Here is an 18,731-nt window from a genome sequence, read left to right on the forward strand (position 1 = left end):
CCAGATATACCACATCAGATGTACCGCACTATATATACCACACTAGATATACCACACCAGATATACCACATCAGATATACCGCACTAGATATACGACAACAGATATACCAGATATGCCTCATCACAATGGGAACTACAGAAATAAAATCAATACAAACCATGTCACTGATATGATGAATGTACAAACTAAAGGAATAAAATCGTATAACTTAATAATGACGAAATCATTATCAATGAAAATAATTAATATGAATCATTTAAGTAAGCTTTTAATTGTTAAATTAAACTGTTTTAAATTATTTAAAAATAATAATGAAAAAAAATATTACTTAAAAAAAGTTCGGTGAAATCCTTAAAATCGTAATATCTCAATAATAATAAAAAGTACATCTTCAAATCATTGCGGCTTGCCATGAATGTTTGGGATTTTTATTCCAAATCAAAATATATCAAATAGCATCAGTTACGATTATATATGGATTTATGCCTGTCACGTACATGATAAATTTATCATAATCCGCTACTGAACGTCTTTAAAGGTTTAATATGGATATGTATGCAACATATTAATATTTATAATCTTATAAGTACTAAATTTTTATTAGTGCTGCGAATACCATAATGATATTAAAAAGGCTAGGTGTGTGCTCCATTAAAAGTTAGACTTAGTCTGTTAATATTAACAGTAAGAGCTACATTTGTATTCATAGCTCATTGTGCTTTAGATACATTATTGTTGATAAACGCACATATTATAATGCGGTGCATTAAATGCATGTCAGATAAAATAAATTTATTGAAAAGTGTTAAGATACTTGTACTCTAATTTTGCATACTTTTGCATAAATTCAGTTAACAATGAGATAATCAATTAAATAATTTGAATAGATTTAAAGAAATATTGCAAATTACATGACTTCTAATTACAAATGAAGGTTATGCACCAAAGCTTACTTGAGCAGAAATAATAGCCTGCTGTATTACTGCAGATAGGCCAAAACTTGTACGGTACATCTGAAAAACCGTCCTAAAGGTGGAAGTACGAAGCTTCTAGCAAATAAGCAACATCCATTTAAATAGGCACTATATCCCTATTCAAGTAAATGAGAACAAACATGCCAAGCCTATGAACTTACTCTCAAACTAGTTTATGTATTAAGACATGAGCAGAGATGGACGAAGTTATAGAGGATAAAATCGCAATTTGAGCACACATAAGGAATTGATGTATTTATGCGTACCAAGTCCATAAACTTGTCTTTGTCCCTATGTCAGGTCTGAAACTAGTTTATGCATTAGAACATGAACAGAAAGGGACGAAGTCATAGAGGATAAAACCGCAATTGGAGCACACATTAGGAATTGATGTATTTATGCGTACCAAGTCTATAAACTTGTCTTTGTCCCTATGTCAGGTCTGAAACTAGTTTATGCATTAAAACATGAACAGAAAGGGACGAAGTCATAGAGGATAAAACCCCAATTTGAGCACACATAAAGAATTGATATATTTATGCATACCAAATCTATGAACTTGTCTTTGTCCCTAATTTTAACGGATGAAAACTATGTCAGGTCAGTAGGAGAAGGTTACAAAAGCAAGTATTTAAAGTTCTGCCAATTTCTTATCTAACTTTTCTTTTAATGTATATGTATTTAATTAATAAAAACATTTCCATTCAAGTTTATAATTATAATTTATTTTTCGCCCGCTGGATGAAATGGCTGTGATGGATAAGGACGTGATGAAATTCCATTAAGTCCGTATTGATTGGGATTCATTACTCGTGCTATTTGTACAAAAGTACGTCCTTTAGGCTTTGGATTTTCATATAATTCCGCATTTAAATAGTAAGGATAATAATTGAAGTTGCTTAAGTCATTGTAGTTAAGGAGATTTAGATCCTCATCCGTTATGAAAAATCCTTTACAACAACAAGTTATTAATGATATTATAATAGAAATCACGTTTATATTTAAATATATCATACTCTCACTATAATTGTCACAATTTTTAATATTATATATAGTATATTATTTAATTTTTTGAAAAGCGCGAAACGGAGTTAAAAAAAACTTTAACGTTTATAGGAACTGAACTACGCTATTTATACTTTTTTTTTCAAAAAACAACAATTGTTTAGGAAGCAATTAAAATTAAAATTGAAGACAAAATACGTTTTTATTATATCTCTTAAAATTACTAGTCACTCTACACCAGTAAATTAGCGAGTAAAGTTTATAGACTACTATTGTATATTTTTGTATATATGTGTAAAATAAATATATAAAGTTCAAAAATAATAATAAATTACAAATAAAAATATAGTTATTAATTAATTTGAAACTTTTTTTTTACTATTAAAAAAACGTTGCTTGATTAGTTGAACCCACATATCAATCACAACCACATATCAACTTGGATCGATGCAACTTTTCTTTAAGAAATCAACATGATAAATCAAAACATAACGGAATCTGAAACAAAACCCATTGAAATGACATTCTATGGACTTATAGATCTATGGAAATATAGTCACCGTAATATTCGGTGGATTAGAATGGATCATAATCTGTAGTCCAATCAATTATTTAAAAAAAATCTGAAAACAACTAAAAAGAACTAAAGTTTCATATTTTTGACGGGAATAATAGAGATTGATATACTGAATACTATATTATTCTCAATATGAAATGTAGAATATAAAACAAAAATAAGTCTGCAACAACAGCAGCAATGACAGTGCAAATTTTTATAGATATTTTCATATATTAAAAAAATAAGGTGTGGAAAAGACTGTTCATATAGTTTATTAATGATTTTAATATATATACATAATTTTTATTTAAAATATTTGATTATATGTATTAATTTTCTGTTTACTTGTGGTTCTTTTTCTTTTTCTATATAATTTTTCATATTATTTAATTGGAATATATCATCTGGTGCTTTTGCTCTGGAATGGATAAATGTTCAAATTGTCTTGATCGCATCTTTATTTGCGGCAATTGTGTCTGCAAACTGCTTTTACCTTTTCTTTAACAATACTACCCAACAGAGGAAAATTTTTTTTCTTCCAGTAATTATCCATTGTAACATATCTTCATCCACGTCATCATATTCACATATTGTAATCCGTTTACGTTTATTATTACAGAACTCTCTTTTTAAGTTGTCCTTATATTTTAAAATCGTTGATAAGGTGTTACAAGGAATTCCATATTTTTGTTTTTTGTCATCTTTTTCTGCTTTATTAATAAAATTAATTTTTTCCGGGATTGTCAAACATTTCAAATTTCTTTTATTCATGTTTGTGATTGAAAATCTACTGCTTCACTGATAATAAGCACGACTCCACCATTCACCAATTTACAATTTAAAAGATAGTGGTAAAATGCTATGTGAATTTTTACTTCGAATTACAGAAATTCCGATACAGAGTTATCGGAATTCGACTTATGAAGAAAAAATACAAGGCAGAGTTGTAGATTTGTCTAATAATTTGACTTATGGGACTTCGAGTTAGGGGAATTTCACTGTACTTTCTTTATACAATTTGTTTACCAAATAATTACTACTCAGTTTTCTTTTCTACTAATCATATATCCGAATTATCCGAAGCCGACCCTAATCGATAAATATTTGAATTTCGTACATAATCGTGAACGTTACAAACCACCTTCCAGAACCATACAGTAAAACTAGACATTTAAAACGTGTACATTATTTAAAACACATATACATACTTTTTATACATAGATTAGCAAATGCCTCTCTACCTTTTTTTAGTCTGCTAAGAACCATACATTTACACCATACATGACAAGATTATTCTCACTATGGTCCGATAGAAAAAAGTCTCTGAATTTTTTACACTGAGGATGCGTCACTTTAGCGTCACTTTAGCGACACTGCACAATTCGTTTAAAAAAGACCAGTGCTTCACATTTCTCCTATACTGCCTAGAATAAAGAGAACTTTTTCCAGTCAAGTTAAATCTGAATATAATCTGATAACTAAGTAATCAATTATCATAATAAATTACCTGAATTCCTGGTGCGCGTCTAACTCAATCATAAAACTGTTCAATTATTCTAGTGTGTATTACTAATTGTTTGTGATTTCTTTTTAGTATGATGACAAATTTAACCAATATATGGATCCAAAATAGATTCAATTTTCTTCCAGTTCCTTTAACACAACTTCCTGTTTTGTTTTTGGTAAAAATAACTGTACTTTGTCTTCTAGTGTATACATACCGATGTAATTACTTGATCCCAAAATATAATTATATTTTTATTAACAAAAATTGGTTATCCAAGGCGATAAAATCACACCTCAGTGAAAGTTGTAAATTACTTAATCTCCATTTTGACTTATCTACAGATGACTTATCTGTTTCTGCAGGAATACGACAGTTGCTTATATGCTTCATTCTTTAATTATCTGATGATAAAATCAGATAAAAAAATAAAAAATTTTGTTTTTTTCAACAAATTTCTTGTATCTGTTATCTTGACCTATATTTTATAACAATAAGGCATTTTTCCGTTCTAAACTATAAATATCCATTTTCGAACCTATAATTAATTAAATTATCAATTGCTAATATATCTCTTTTAAAATTTATGTTGCTTTAACTTTATATATATATATATCCATTTCTTTATGAGATTTTAACTTTATATATAATATAAATTATTGATTATAACAGAAAGATTTATTAAAAGTTAAAAAGAAATGGATTTACATACCTTTTGCTCAAAAAGTACCCGGATTTTATTGTTTGATAACTACTCCTTAAGTAATAAACCTTTTTTAAAAATTTTTTATTATGTTGGACCTTTTTTATTATGTTGGTACACCCTTTCTTGATATATGGTACAAATTTAAGCGCCATCTGCCAATTAGTTTATTTAAAGTAGCTGTTAATGTGAGACTACCTCAAGTGCATTTAGCGATTTTTACTTTGGAAAATTCTTGTTGTACGCGATTTTTTGACCAAACACGGCACCACTGTCATCGCTAAGGCACCATATTCGCCAGGTCTAGCACCGTGCGACCTTTTCCTGTTCCCGAAACTTAAAATGCCCTTTCGTGGTAAGCGTTTTGAGTCGATTGAATCGATAAAAGAGAAGTCGCCGAAAGAACTCAAAGCCATACCTGTACGGGCCTACGAAAAGTGTATGAAAGATTGGGTTAAGCGTTGACATATGTGTATCGCTTCAGAAGGAGCATATTTTAAAGGAGATAAAACAAATTTGAAATAAAATTTAAATTTATGTGTTTTATTTACAAAATCCGAGTACTTTTTGAGCAGAAGGTATATGAAGTTAATGCAACACGTCATTGTATATATATAATCAATATTATATATGTATAATGTATAATACATGTTATATATTGTATGTGTATTTTAATATTTCATTCATTATATAATAGCTTAATATATTATTATATATACATATGCATACATAAACATCGTAATTTACTATAAGTCTTAAATGCTGACAAAAATACCGATTTTATATTTATTTTATTTTATATCTCTAAAATATAACAAGATTTACGAGTAGTTAAATAGATAATCTTAACTTTATTTCAAATTAATTTATTCAACTCATGTACACAGATTTCACACCTCTCTTATATATCGAAATGCTTAGGCTTATTTACAGAAAATATTTTATTAACTATAATCATGCGCAATTATGACATTAAAATTTATCTAATAAAATAAAACTGTAAAATTTTTCACAAATTTATTTAAAGAAATGTTGATATATATTTTGGAGACTATTAAATTAATTAAAAAAAAACGGTGAATCTTATTCATCATTTTATGTGGAATATTTCACTTGTTTTCATTTTTGGGAATTATCATTAATCACAAGTTGTTTTTGCTTCAGTAAATAACTTCATGACAAATATTAAATTATAAAACTCTAACAGGTTCAGGATATAAATATCTGAAAAGTAACATCTCCAAAAATGGAAATGGTTTCAATGGTTTCTATTAAACCTTAAAGCACTTATAAATATCAAAACGAGAAAGATATAGCTGACAGGTTGTGTGATCGGACCGTGTCAGACCAGACAAAAATTATTAGCTCTGCAAGACGTTTAGTTTTACAAGATCTACTAAAATATACCTATCTTGTATTTTCAATGTTATTTGAAGATATAGCTGTACGTAGGCAAACTAAAAAGGATTTTAATAAATATTTTAGGTTGACTAATAAGAAGTACACTTCAAAATTCTAATAAAAATCTTAATATTTTATATAATAAATTAAAACATATATATAGTAAGCAATACGCTTAATTGCAAGGCATGATACTGATTATGTATCGGCCCATAAATGAATTAGAAGATTCTGTCAATTATAAAACTTAACTGTATTTTTCGTAAAAGTTTTTTTACTTTTAACTTATTTTGATGTAGTATTTATTAATGATATTTATATAAAATACATTTATATAAATGGGCTTTTTATAAACAAAATCAAAAAAAAGTTTTGTGAAACTTATTTATATTATTCAAAATAGTCCCTCTCTAACTTAATACTGTGGTTGTCCAGTTTATATCGTCGCCTAAGATGTCCTCTAGGCTAGTATGTCGGTACTAGCCTTTTGGATAAATTTTATGTCGTTTTGATTAACTTCGTCTTTATTAGCATTTTAATGAAAAGGTAAAAATCAAACTATTTCAAATCTGATGGACTTGTTGGTCAATAATAAGGTCTACAGATAAAAGATACATAAGGTCTATAGTTATAGCTTGTTATAGCTAATCGATGGCCACACTACAGGTATCTATTTTTAACATATCTTACTTACTTTCGAACGTACTATACTATATATTAGTACTAAATATATTTGTTTAGTATTTAAATTTATTTAATTTAATACTTTTATTTAATTTATTATTACTATAAATTATTCTTAAATTACTTTGGTTTAATTATCTTTTATTGAAAAGATTATTCACTATGATTTGCAATATTTCTCTGTAAAACATTTTTTGCTAAGCAAACTTTTGTAATTTTTTTGGAAAATTAGTTATTGTTTAATGCATATATTCGTATAGTATATTAAGTTAAGTAAATTTAAATTTTCTCTATAATTAACTAACGTAGCATATTACACTCTAGCAATGCTATTATGTTCATTATACGATATGTTAAAAATAGTTTAATATCAAGCCAAAAAATATAATTCAAAATTGACTTTTTAATCATTGAGAATTTATGTACAAACCATGCAATGCTGGAATGTAATCCTTAAGATATGAGATCGAAAGGTATATAAAGAATAACTTGATGAAGAAGACTTTCTTATGAGACAGGAAGAACAATTCTAAATTACGAACCGCAGCCTAGAAGTGTGAATATCCTACGCTAATCAAATTTAAAAATGATGTATATATATTAATATAATCTAGTATATTGGGACTATTCAAATCCAGTAACTTTATAATCACAAGTACCACAATTTGATTTTTTTTATAAAGTAATATTTTTTTATTATAGCACTTTAAAAATTTGTATTGCATAATATTGCTGCAAACTTTTTGGTTTAAAAAACCAACTATCCAATTTTTCACAGTAACTCGCAGAAACTACCGACCTTCATATAATTACCATATTGTGAAAACTTAAATAATACACAAAAAAATAATGTATTTTAATTTTTACAGAATGCATTCTGTAGAACCACTTGAACTGTCTTTTTTTCATTTAAAAAAATTTTAACTGGAAAAATCAATTCATGGAGTAAATAACAAATAATTTAAGAATTCATTTTATTTAATAATAATTCATTTAATTTAATAATATTTCATTTAAAATTATTTTTTTTTATATTTAACTATAAATTCTTTTTTATTTTTTATTTACATTAACTTAACTAATTTTTTTCATCTATGTAACTATTTTAGAATTTCTTACGCACTCACACAAAATAAAATTTAAACATTTACACAAAATTATATTAATTTTTTTCGATTTAGCCTTGGGGCCAAAATGGCTGTCCTGGATAAGGACTACGTCCAACGAATGCATAAGGATTTGGATTAATAACTCGTGCTATATCGCTGTATGTTCTGCCAGTACGTCTTCCACCGCCATAGGAACGACGCGAGCCACCATAACCGCCACCATAGCCATAAGCTCCAAAACCACCTGCATAACGATGACCATAATTATGATAACCTTTCAAAGATTTTATGAACGGTAATAGTAAACCTGTTGATAATTCCATACACAACGCGAATACAATGAACAGCAAACCTATTGAAATTCTCATATTGATTTTGTTGAACAATTTTAAATCCGCGCTTAAATCCGCTGTTCTTACAAGGAAGATTGTAAGTTCTCGACTGCATGAATTGTTATGTACTCACTGCATATTTATATAGCGAATATTTGCTTAACATTCAGCTGGATTCTTGTACTTCTCTTCTTCTTCTTGTACTGTTATATGTACATCCAAATGTTATTCCAACTGTGTGCTCAGATAACGTTGTGGTTAAGAACACTCATTTCTGTTTCTGCGATATATTAATTTCCTTTTCTCCTGAAATCTTTCTAAACAAATGCCATTAGCATATCTGCAACGATCGGTAATTGCTGGTTTATGCGATTTTAATGTTATTTACTTTTTCTTCTTTCTGCAAAAGAATTGGTCAACGACTTTACTTTACGAGCATGACTAACCATTAAGTCTTCATTCCTCTCTCTTCGCATGCTTTTGCACATTATTTTTGTATCTTTTCTGTTTTGCTATTCTTTCAAATTAATATTAATAACTCGATCAGTTAGATCGAAACAGTTACTACACAACGTAACGACTCAAAGAGTATTCCGATCACGTGCGCATGCGCATCTAACCGCGTACATCTTAATGAAATTGAAAAAAAATACAGATTTTGCATTTGCTTGGAAGATACCAAATGGTATCTTTTTATTTTGTAGAAACCTGTTGATTTTTTTGAGTTTACCCAAGAACTGGAAAAAATATTCAAACAGAAAATGAAATTGACAAGTTGTTGACATTGACCATGGATGGCTAAGTAAACTTCAATACAAGGAATCTGTAAATCTGTAAATGATTGTTTACTCGTATTAAAAAAATTATCATCGTAAGTTCACAAAAGTACATTGGCATGGACCAAACTTAACCTTAACTGGATTTTATTACTTCATTACTTCGTTACTTCATCCTCATGTAATCGTTAATATTATTATTGGTTATTTTAGTAAAAATTTAAAAATCTACGAGTAATTATAATATATACCAAAAAGGGTATCCCCCATATAAATGAAACAAAAAAACTACATAATAATTTTTTTTAATAATTCTTAAAAAAAAATTATACAAACAATTCTAAAACATAAATAAATGCAGTTTACAACGAACATAACAATGAGCTACTTTTGTGAAAATGATTAAGTAAAATTATAATACAATAAGTAGATTTTAAAAAATTAAATTTTCTTAAAATAGTCTTTAAGGCCGCGTGCGAGTTAGAGTAAATTGATGGTAAATTGAGGGAAATAGTAAATTACGTCATATGGCAGCAAATGTTGGTATGTACCAGAATTTCGAGCAAGGTAAATTAGATATTACCATTGTAAAAATTTTATAAGATGTTTAATAAATAAATAAATAAAATTAAATAAACTTTAAACCAAAAATAATAAATAAGTGCAATATAAATAAATAATTACATAAATGCAGTGCAAAAAACCCCTAGAAAATTTTAATTTACTTTACCTCGATTTACTCGAACTCGATTTTAAAAAATTAAATTTTCTTTAAATAGTTTTTAAATATTGAAATATGTAAACGAAAAAAAAAACATTTAGATGAAGACGGGTTCCGTTTTTAATATTTACCGAAATACAGTGGAAATTATAGTGGAAATTTTATTATGTATTAAAAAGCATGTATTCATATAAATCCCTAAATCTCAAATACGACCTAACTCAAATCCTAATTTTTACATACAAGTTCATTAAAATTAAATCACTTGATATATCTTTGTACTGAACCGTACTTTCCAACTAAAAAATATAAATACAGAATATGATTAAAATTAAGGAATTAAAGAAAATCTTATAGGGGAGTGAGTTTATTTTTAATATCAATTGGAATTTCGTGTATATCGTAAAAGGAAAGAATACAATATAAGGAAAATATCGTAAAATATATAATATTAAACACGATTTACTTAAATAGGTTAAGTAATTTATCAATTTTAAGTTCATTAAATATAATTTAATTAATTATTATTCAAAATAAAATTTTTATAAAAAATATTTGGTTATTCTTTAAGAAAGTATTATTTATCTAAAAATTATTGTAATTTTTTTATTAACTAATTTATTTTACTTTCCAATAATAGCTCTCTAAATTAAACTACTTACTGTTTGTGTAACTACTTCTAGAATTTTCTGTACAGTTTGTATTTAGATTAATAATGAATATAAAACCACAAATGACCCCTCTCCAGTCATACAATTTTTTTTTTCTTGAATTTAAGAATAATCTAAATATATGCCATTAAGCTATGCGACATCTTTTATAATACATTGTGCCAATATTATCATGTAAACAATAATTAGAATTTTGATCAATAAATAAATAATAAATGAAATCGAATAATATCATAAATAATTAGAACCATCGAGGTCGTATACTCCACAAAGAGATAAAGGAATTAAGAAGAAGAACCATATAACCATGAAAACATAGTTGAACATCTCTATATTAATACATATATATTATATACTATATATATTAGAATATTTATTAGAATATATACTATATATTAGATTGAAATTAACCCTCTTGTTTACCCTAAACAGAACACTCTAAAAAATTAATGTTCTGTAGCGGCCTATCGACTGCCTTAAAAAATAAAAGTTGTTGCGCTGTCTGTGCTTTTTCTTTTTCACCATAACAATCCATGTAAGACCTAAGCATACCTGTATTTCCTGTTCATGTTGCTTTAAGCCTCTTTTGCAATAGAGTGTTTTTTTTACCCACTCTCATTAGAACCATTGGACCAGTGCTGCCTTTTATTCAAAAAAAAAATGAAACATACTTTTAACGTTTCTCTCCCTCTCTAATTAAAGCATTATTAAGTAAGCCCAACGTCTTGTAATCTTAAGATATGTAGACTCATGTGAATTGTTTGTGACTGAAGATATGGGTGGCATTTTTGTTTTTGAACATATCTATAATAAAATTGGTTTTAAAATATAATATTAAATATTTACTACTGTTGTAGGGTAGTTTTAAGATTTGACAACTGATTAAATTTTTTTTCACTTTAATAAAATGAAAAAAAATGAATCAATAATAATTTCAGGTTAAAAATAATTTTTGATTTTTCTTTGCTATAGGAATTGTTATCATTTTTGTTTTCTTAATATTGAATTGAAAATGAGTAAAATCAGTTGAGATGTAGACTGACGACGTCAAAGATAGTTAGTTGAACAATCAGTGTCACAGATTAAAAGCGGAAAGTAGTTTTATGTGTAAATGAACGGGAATAATAAACTATCGAAAAGATGAACACATTTTGTTTTATAGTATTGATTTTATTGGGAATATTTCATATGCAATTAAGCGAAGCACAATTTAGTGAAACAAATGCTGAAGTATCTATTGGCGGATTAACTTTAGGGGCCAGTGTAGCCTTACCAAACTTACCGACAATACCGCGTTTAAACTGGAATAAATTACCTGGATTTAATTTAGTGCATAATAAAATTGCCACTTTAAATCCATTAAATATATTGACAGGAAATCATCAAGAAAGACAACAATCTAATCTAAATCAACAAACATGGTGGCCAAATTCAGGAAATCAATTTAACCAATATGGTCCACCACCAAATAGAGGTCCAGTGAATAACGCTCATTATCCACCGGCAAACTCACATCAGCCATTTATGGTTCCACCAAATAATAATTTTGGATTTAATCCCCCACATAATCGTTATGATAGACCTCCACCACAAGATAGCCCACCAGATTTTATACCACCGCCTTTTGAAAATGGATTTAATGCTGGAGGTCATAACAGGCCTCCACCCCGCGATAGCCCACCAGATTTTATGCCACCACCATTTGAACATGGATCTCATGGTGGAGGTCATGATAGACATCCACCACACCATAGCCCACCAGATTTTATGCCACCTCCATTTGAACATGGCCACCATGGTCAACGTGGTCCAAATCAACACCAAGGTCATCATGGACAACATGGATCTTTCAATCGTCATGGACATATGCCACATTATAATCAATTTAACCGAAATCATCCTAACAATAATCCTGACGAGTTTAATATACCAAATGGATATTATAATAAGCCTGACGAACAGCCATTTAATCCAAACGATGAATTTGAATATATTGGAACTACAACAGAATCGACTTTAAAACCAACAAACAAAATTGATAAAAATGATCCCAGTTCATCTAATTTAATACATAGAAACCACAACAGTAGCTTTACTTTATGTCTTAAATTTATATATCCTGATTCGGATTTATATATCAGAGATAAAGAAGAACTGTCGCAGAATTACTCAATTGGTATTGACCCACGTTGATACAAGCAAGGACTACTTTCACACAACCCTACCATTAAAACGAAACAATCGTGTTTGAATGAAGTGAATTTTTATACTCACGAAATATAATAATTTTTATTATAACTAAATATGTTTTTTTATATAAATAAATAATTATACATACAATATTTTTAATTTAAAATTATTTGAAAATAAATATAATAAAAATTTCTTTAAAAATTTTTAGCACAAAATCCCATCAGTTTTGTGACCTTGTGCATAATAAGTTGGCTGTTGTTGATATCCATAATTTCTATTACTTGGATATTCATTCAATGCCGGATCACTGTACTCATTTCTGTAATTATGTTGATTATATTGATTCCCATGATGGCCATATCCATATTGAGGTTTTATATGTGGACTAGGTAAATATGCTGGAGGTGGTCGTGGCGGTTCTAAATATCTATTCGGATGTGGGTAATATGGCGGAGGTCCGTAACTACTACCTTGTTGTTGATACCCAGCTCCCTCTCTATCCTCTCCATATTGATGTTCATATTGATAACCACCGTAACCGCCATGATAGCCATAACTACTTTGATGCGCTGCTGGATAAGCATTTCGGGTAGGGTAAACGCTTTCACCTACAGCATCTAGCACCAATTCAGCAATTTTATCGAAAGTAGGACGTGCACTTATAACTACAAACAATTCACAAGCAAATATAAGAAATATTATTTTCATTTTCACAATTTTTTAATTTTATTCATTAAATAATTATTATTTATTAATAAAGACTTGTTTAAGTGTTATTAATTCAATTATAAATAAACAATTTGCGAAATTCGTAGCGCTTATAAATCGCATTTTGTGAGAATAATATTTATGAAATTTGATTGATAAGAATTGACCTCTTGTCTAAGTTTAGTGAATGGAGTCTCTTAAATAATACAAAAAAATATTTATACTTTTTCAAGGAAAAGTCCTTGATAACAACAAATTAAAATTCTTGTGAATTTCAGAAATAATTTGAGTTTAAGATTTTTTTCTCTTTATATATATTTTTAGTATAGAAAGGTACTTAAGAGAGTACGTGAAAGAGAGTAAAATCTTTCTTATTAAGAACATAGCGAAAGAGTATATTTTTTTAATGCCATTATATTCACGGTTGCCACTTGAAAATTTTTTTCTGTACCAAAATTGGTTTAAAAAGGTACCATTTCTGTAAAAAAAGGTCCAAAATTTTTCTATTGTCTTTTTATAAGAAAATACAATTTATATAAAATGTACAAAAAGTATAAAACAATACAATATCCACAATAAAGTTGGGTCGCCGAAAATGTACCATTTTTTGAACATGAGTACCAGAGTACCAAACGGAAAAAAAAGTACCAATTTTGGTACTAAAGTACCATAAGTGGCAACCGTGATTATATTTAAAGACAAACTTAAGTGTTGATTTTACACTATTGTCACATGTACTTGAATTTAAGTCACACTTTAGTGCCTAATATAGAACACTAAATTGTTACTAAACTTAATTGTGAAACTAACTTGTAAAGCATAATTACAGCTAAATCGACTAGTTTAGTTAATAAATGTTAAAGAATTCCAAAATATGACCGGAATAAATAATTATATAGTTTATGTGAATGACCATGACAATAGTTGGTGTCATGATTTAGGTGGAACATCTAGCTATCTGGTATTTTGTACTATTGATTGTTGTGTAAAAAATTTGAGCCGAATTTTTATTTTTAAACAACAATTATTCTTAACAATTTAAAACTAACAAGTCGACACACCAAACAGCTTTTTGTGATTTCCATATAACTTTAATTTTCAAAAATGTTGCTAGAAACAGCTATCTCAATAAAATCCATTATCTAATTGGCATGCCTGGAAAATCACAATCGTGCCGTAATATCGTATAATTAAATGAACATAGTAAGTGTTGTGAAAAGTTATTAATGCTCAAGTGTTATATTAGATCATTTGAATATAACTAATATCTCGTCATCCTACATTAGTACACTGTAAATAATATTAAGACCACAATATCAAGATATTTGTTTAGAAAAACTATGTGATATAGTTTCTGAAAATTGAACTAGTACGTATACTTTCTTTTGACTCTATTTGAACAAGATATTTAGTAATAAGTAAGATATTACTTAAGATATTAAGGCCAATTTCACAATTGTAACTTATTTCTTGAAACTGACTTAAGTATGAATTAAATCAATAAAGTGGATCACTAAAACACTTCTTAAGTTAGTATTGAGACTTATGTTATGAATGTAAAATCGAGCCTTAGTATAATAACTAAATATATCGTGATATTTTTCGGTCCTTCTTGACTGTTTCTAAATTGTCCATCCTTGAAAATAAACTTGATATGTGTTTTCGATGTATGAATAAGATGCAAATTTTTTTGGAATTACTATATATATATATACAAACTAACACAAATATAAAATATTTGTCATAAAAATAATTCTTGGAAGTAAATCTCATCAAAACGAAATACAAAAAAATTTTGACTTCTCATATTAGAAAAGATTTGATTCTTAGAATTTAAAAAAAAATTCTAAGACCATTCAGATGATCTCTAAGTTGAGCTACAATTTCCATGACGAATTTTACTCAAAATATAATATAAGTTTCTTAAAGCTAATGAAGATATAAAAAACTATTAAAATTGATGATGAGGTGAATTTAGTAATAAATTTTTCGTAGAAACAAGAGAGCAAAATTCTTAATGCCAAGAGATTTGATTTACTTTATTAAGCACGAAATATGAATCGCCGCATTTTTTTTATAGAATACTTGGGCTTGATCAAAGTCTTGTAATAAACAGAAGATATTTTCGAACAGGCGAGTACATACGACGTGCTTACTAATTGATGCCTCTTCAAAGCAGTTGCAAATCTTATGCTTAATTTATATTTAGATAACCTAGTCACCTCAGGCATTAAACATAATCTGTGAAAAGAACACACGTAAAAATTGAATAAGAAGTTTCGCCTCTGTAATAGGTTAAGACGCGTTTCAGTCTATTTGCGCAATTCTAACAAAAATAATAATTGAATTTTAGATACGGTCAATCTATAATCATTTTTAAAATGAATAAAATTTTAACTTTCATTGTGATTTTCTACACTATATCTATAAGCAATTGTGGTACTATTACCAGTGAAGATTCCAGTGAAACATCAAAATCGGTATATAGTGCAGTGAGTACAATAATGGGTACTAGTGAAAATACTCGTCAGCATCACAAGTCTACATTAGACATACCAACAATTGGTTTACCAACTACTAACGTTTTAAATAAAAACGCTGTTGAAGGCACATTTCACAATAGTCCTCTAGTTCCTGGGCCTTGTAGTTCAAGAGGTTGTTCTCATGAGGCAAATATTAACACTGCGAATGTTGAAAGTCGATCACAAAATACAGCACATTTGGCTGGTGCAGAATTTTCCAACATAAATTCACGTAATCCTTATCCCTATAATGCACAACCAAATATCAATACTGCCGATTATAATTCCAACTCAGGCCAGCATAGTTTTGGCTATGGTCATGAAGGATCTTCTCACAATAGTCACGGTCAATCCAGTGGTGATTACTTAAGAGGTGGTAATACAAATACTGAATACAGTCATACTGGTCATGCAAACACTGGATATTCTAATAGCAATTATGGTACTCATGGTTATTCAAATGAAAAACAAACAAACACTGGTTATCCTAATACGGGTTTTAGAAACACTGGTTATGGCAATACGGGTTACGGCAATACGGGTTATGGCAATACTGGTTCTGAAAATGCTGGTTATTCTAATACCGGTTTTGGCAATCCCACAAATCCCCCAACTAATGGTTACAGTAATTTCGGTCATGGACATAATGGCTACTCGAACTCTGGCCAATATAACACTGGTTTTCATCACAATCATTATCCAAATCATGCACAAGGAAATAATAATGGTTATCCTTATCCGGCAGATAACTACAATCACAGATATGAAGGCGATCGTAGTTACAGCACATTTGATCATAGACTTAAGACTAATACTGAATATAAAGAGGTTGGCCATCATGTTGGCACAAGTTACAATAACGGCCAAGGTTTTGGCTCTGGTTTTGGTGGTACATACAATGGTGCCTTCAATAGGCCTGGATTCTAAATTTTAAACTTAGATTTAATAAAAGCATATAACGCTGTTTTTTTTTTTATTTTTGACCCAAAATATACAAAGAGACAATTTCATATTTTCTTTTGTTTTTTTTAATTATTAATAGGTCAACCGAATAGATTTTTTTTAAGAATAATACAAAAAGGATACATAACGAACACTAGGAGAAATTCTCTTATTGAAAATGTGCAAGATGCAAAATTTTTGGCACACTACATGTGTTTTGTATATTTTTTTTTTTTACTTTGTATATATATATGTATGCAGATGTGTATATCATAAGAATACTAAAAGGATAATAAAGGAACTGACAAATATATTTACAAAAACAAATTGTGGACTGAATATTTAGAAAAAAGACAACATAGAACGTTTGGTATAAGACGACATTTGCAGTTACGCTACAGTTTATATCTATGTATGTACACATATTCACTCTATTATTTTGAGATAATTTAAATAATAATGTTCACTTTCTGTTAATATAAGATTCTATCAACACTGGCAAATTTTTAAGAATTAAAAAAAATTTAGTTTGAAAAACATATAGTACAGTTTAAACTGTTTTAAATAAACCTAATCATTAATATTCTTTTAATATAAGATTCAATAAACACTGGCACTACATTTAGGAATTAAAAACAAAAAATTATCTTACTTATTATTATCTTACTTATTATTATCTTACTTATTAATATCTTACTTATTATTATCCGCCCAAAAATAGTTAATTTGCCCGAAATAGTAATGAAAAACATTTCGTCCTTAAAAAATTGTCTTCATTCGTCTTTGTTAGGAGAATTTTTACTGTAGTACTTTACATGTGGTATATGCTTTTTAAACATTAACATTTAGAAATAAATTATATAGACCTCCCTATATATTATTTTATAAATAAACTAATATATTGGTGTCTGTCAGATTTGTTTTTTAAAAACTAATATTTAGCAATAAAAAATATTGACCTGAGTGTTTTTGAAATTTGTTTTTTATAAATTAACATTCAGAAAAAAAGAATATTGATCTTTATATATATTAAATTAAATATAAAATTTAGTGACATGAAGCGTTCATATATGTATGTAGATTACGACAATTACAACAAGTACCTATGCGTCTTCTTAATTAATTGTATTTGTTTATGCCAAACCGACAAAATACTTGATATTTTATCTGATAATTAAAAGCTGATATATAGAGCATTGGGTTAATAAAGTCTGAAGTAATTAAAGAGACCAATACATTATGTATATTATAGGAATTACAACTTGTCGTAATTTAGAACAAATTTCTGAAAAAAAGAAATATATTACAATTGGCCACATAAAAAATAAAATTATGACGTTTAAAATGTTAATGATAATTAAGCACATTTATCCCGCTTAAGCGTATGAACCAGAATATGAGCAATCAGTCAGTTTTAAATTGTCTACAAAACAAACAAAGCAAAAAAATATGTTTTTTTATACATAGTTTACATTATATTATCCTATCTTATGATTATTTCACTTAACATTAGTTCATCTTTTTCATCGAACTATTATACACTATAGTTAGTAGTAGTTTTCAAAACTGAATTATATTTTTACTATAATAGTAATTAGCTACAATTTTTTATTGTTTCAAAAAATTAATTTTTTAAAAATGATTCTGTAGAAATCTACCTGTATTTACATATTATTCAAATGTTAAACCCTTTCATCTGTCTAATACAATCTTTCTTATTTCTTTGCAAAACGTATCAAACAAAGTATACCAAATACAATTTGTAGCTCACCAAATCGAGGTAAACTTATCCTTACATTTTTTTCCATGCGTTATTGTATAAAAGAATATCAGAAAGATGCCTTTTTCATACTTGAATATATACACATATATTTACATATATGTATGTATGCATGACTGATCATTGAAAGAAATTGCATTGCAGTA

At 27.9% G+C, this 18,731-nt stretch overlaps 2 protein-coding genes across 2 annotated transcripts; one reads left to right on the forward strand and one right to left on the reverse strand.

The window, feature by feature from the left end:
* Window positions 1-12,837: 12,837 nt before the first annotated feature.
* Window positions 12,838-13,341, reverse strand: LOC119676290 (metacaspase-1-like). Its single transcript, XM_038087528.1, has one exon. The coding sequence runs from the start codon at window positions 13,339-13,341 to the stop codon at window positions 12,838-12,840; it is 504 nt and encodes a 167-aa protein (XP_037943456.1).
* A 2,381-nt stretch (window positions 13,342-15,722) lies between these two features.
* On the forward strand, window positions 15,723-16,790 carry LOC119676291 (uncharacterized PPE family protein PPE21). Its single transcript, XM_038087530.1, has one exon. The coding sequence runs from the start codon at window positions 15,723-15,725 to the stop codon at window positions 16,788-16,790; it is 1,068 nt and encodes a 355-aa protein (XP_037943458.1).
* Window positions 16,791-18,731: the final 1,941 nt, after the last annotated feature.

This window comes from Teleopsis dalmanni, chromosome 2 (assembly GCF_002237135.1).
Source record: "Teleopsis dalmanni isolate 2A chromosome 2, ASM223713v2, whole genome shotgun sequence".
Lineage (NCBI taxonomy): Eukaryota > Metazoa > Arthropoda > Insecta > Diptera > Diopsidae > Teleopsis > Teleopsis dalmanni.

What these genes read in the sequence shown, in the direction of transcription:
- LOC119676291 (XM_038087530.1), top strand. Translation starts at nt 15,723, where the DNA reads ATGAATAAAATTTTAACTTTCATTGTGATTTTCTACACTATATCTATA.
- LOC119676290 (XM_038087528.1), bottom strand. Translation starts at nt 13,341, where the DNA reads ATGAAAATAATATTTCTTATATTTGCTTGTGAATTGTTTGTAGTTATA.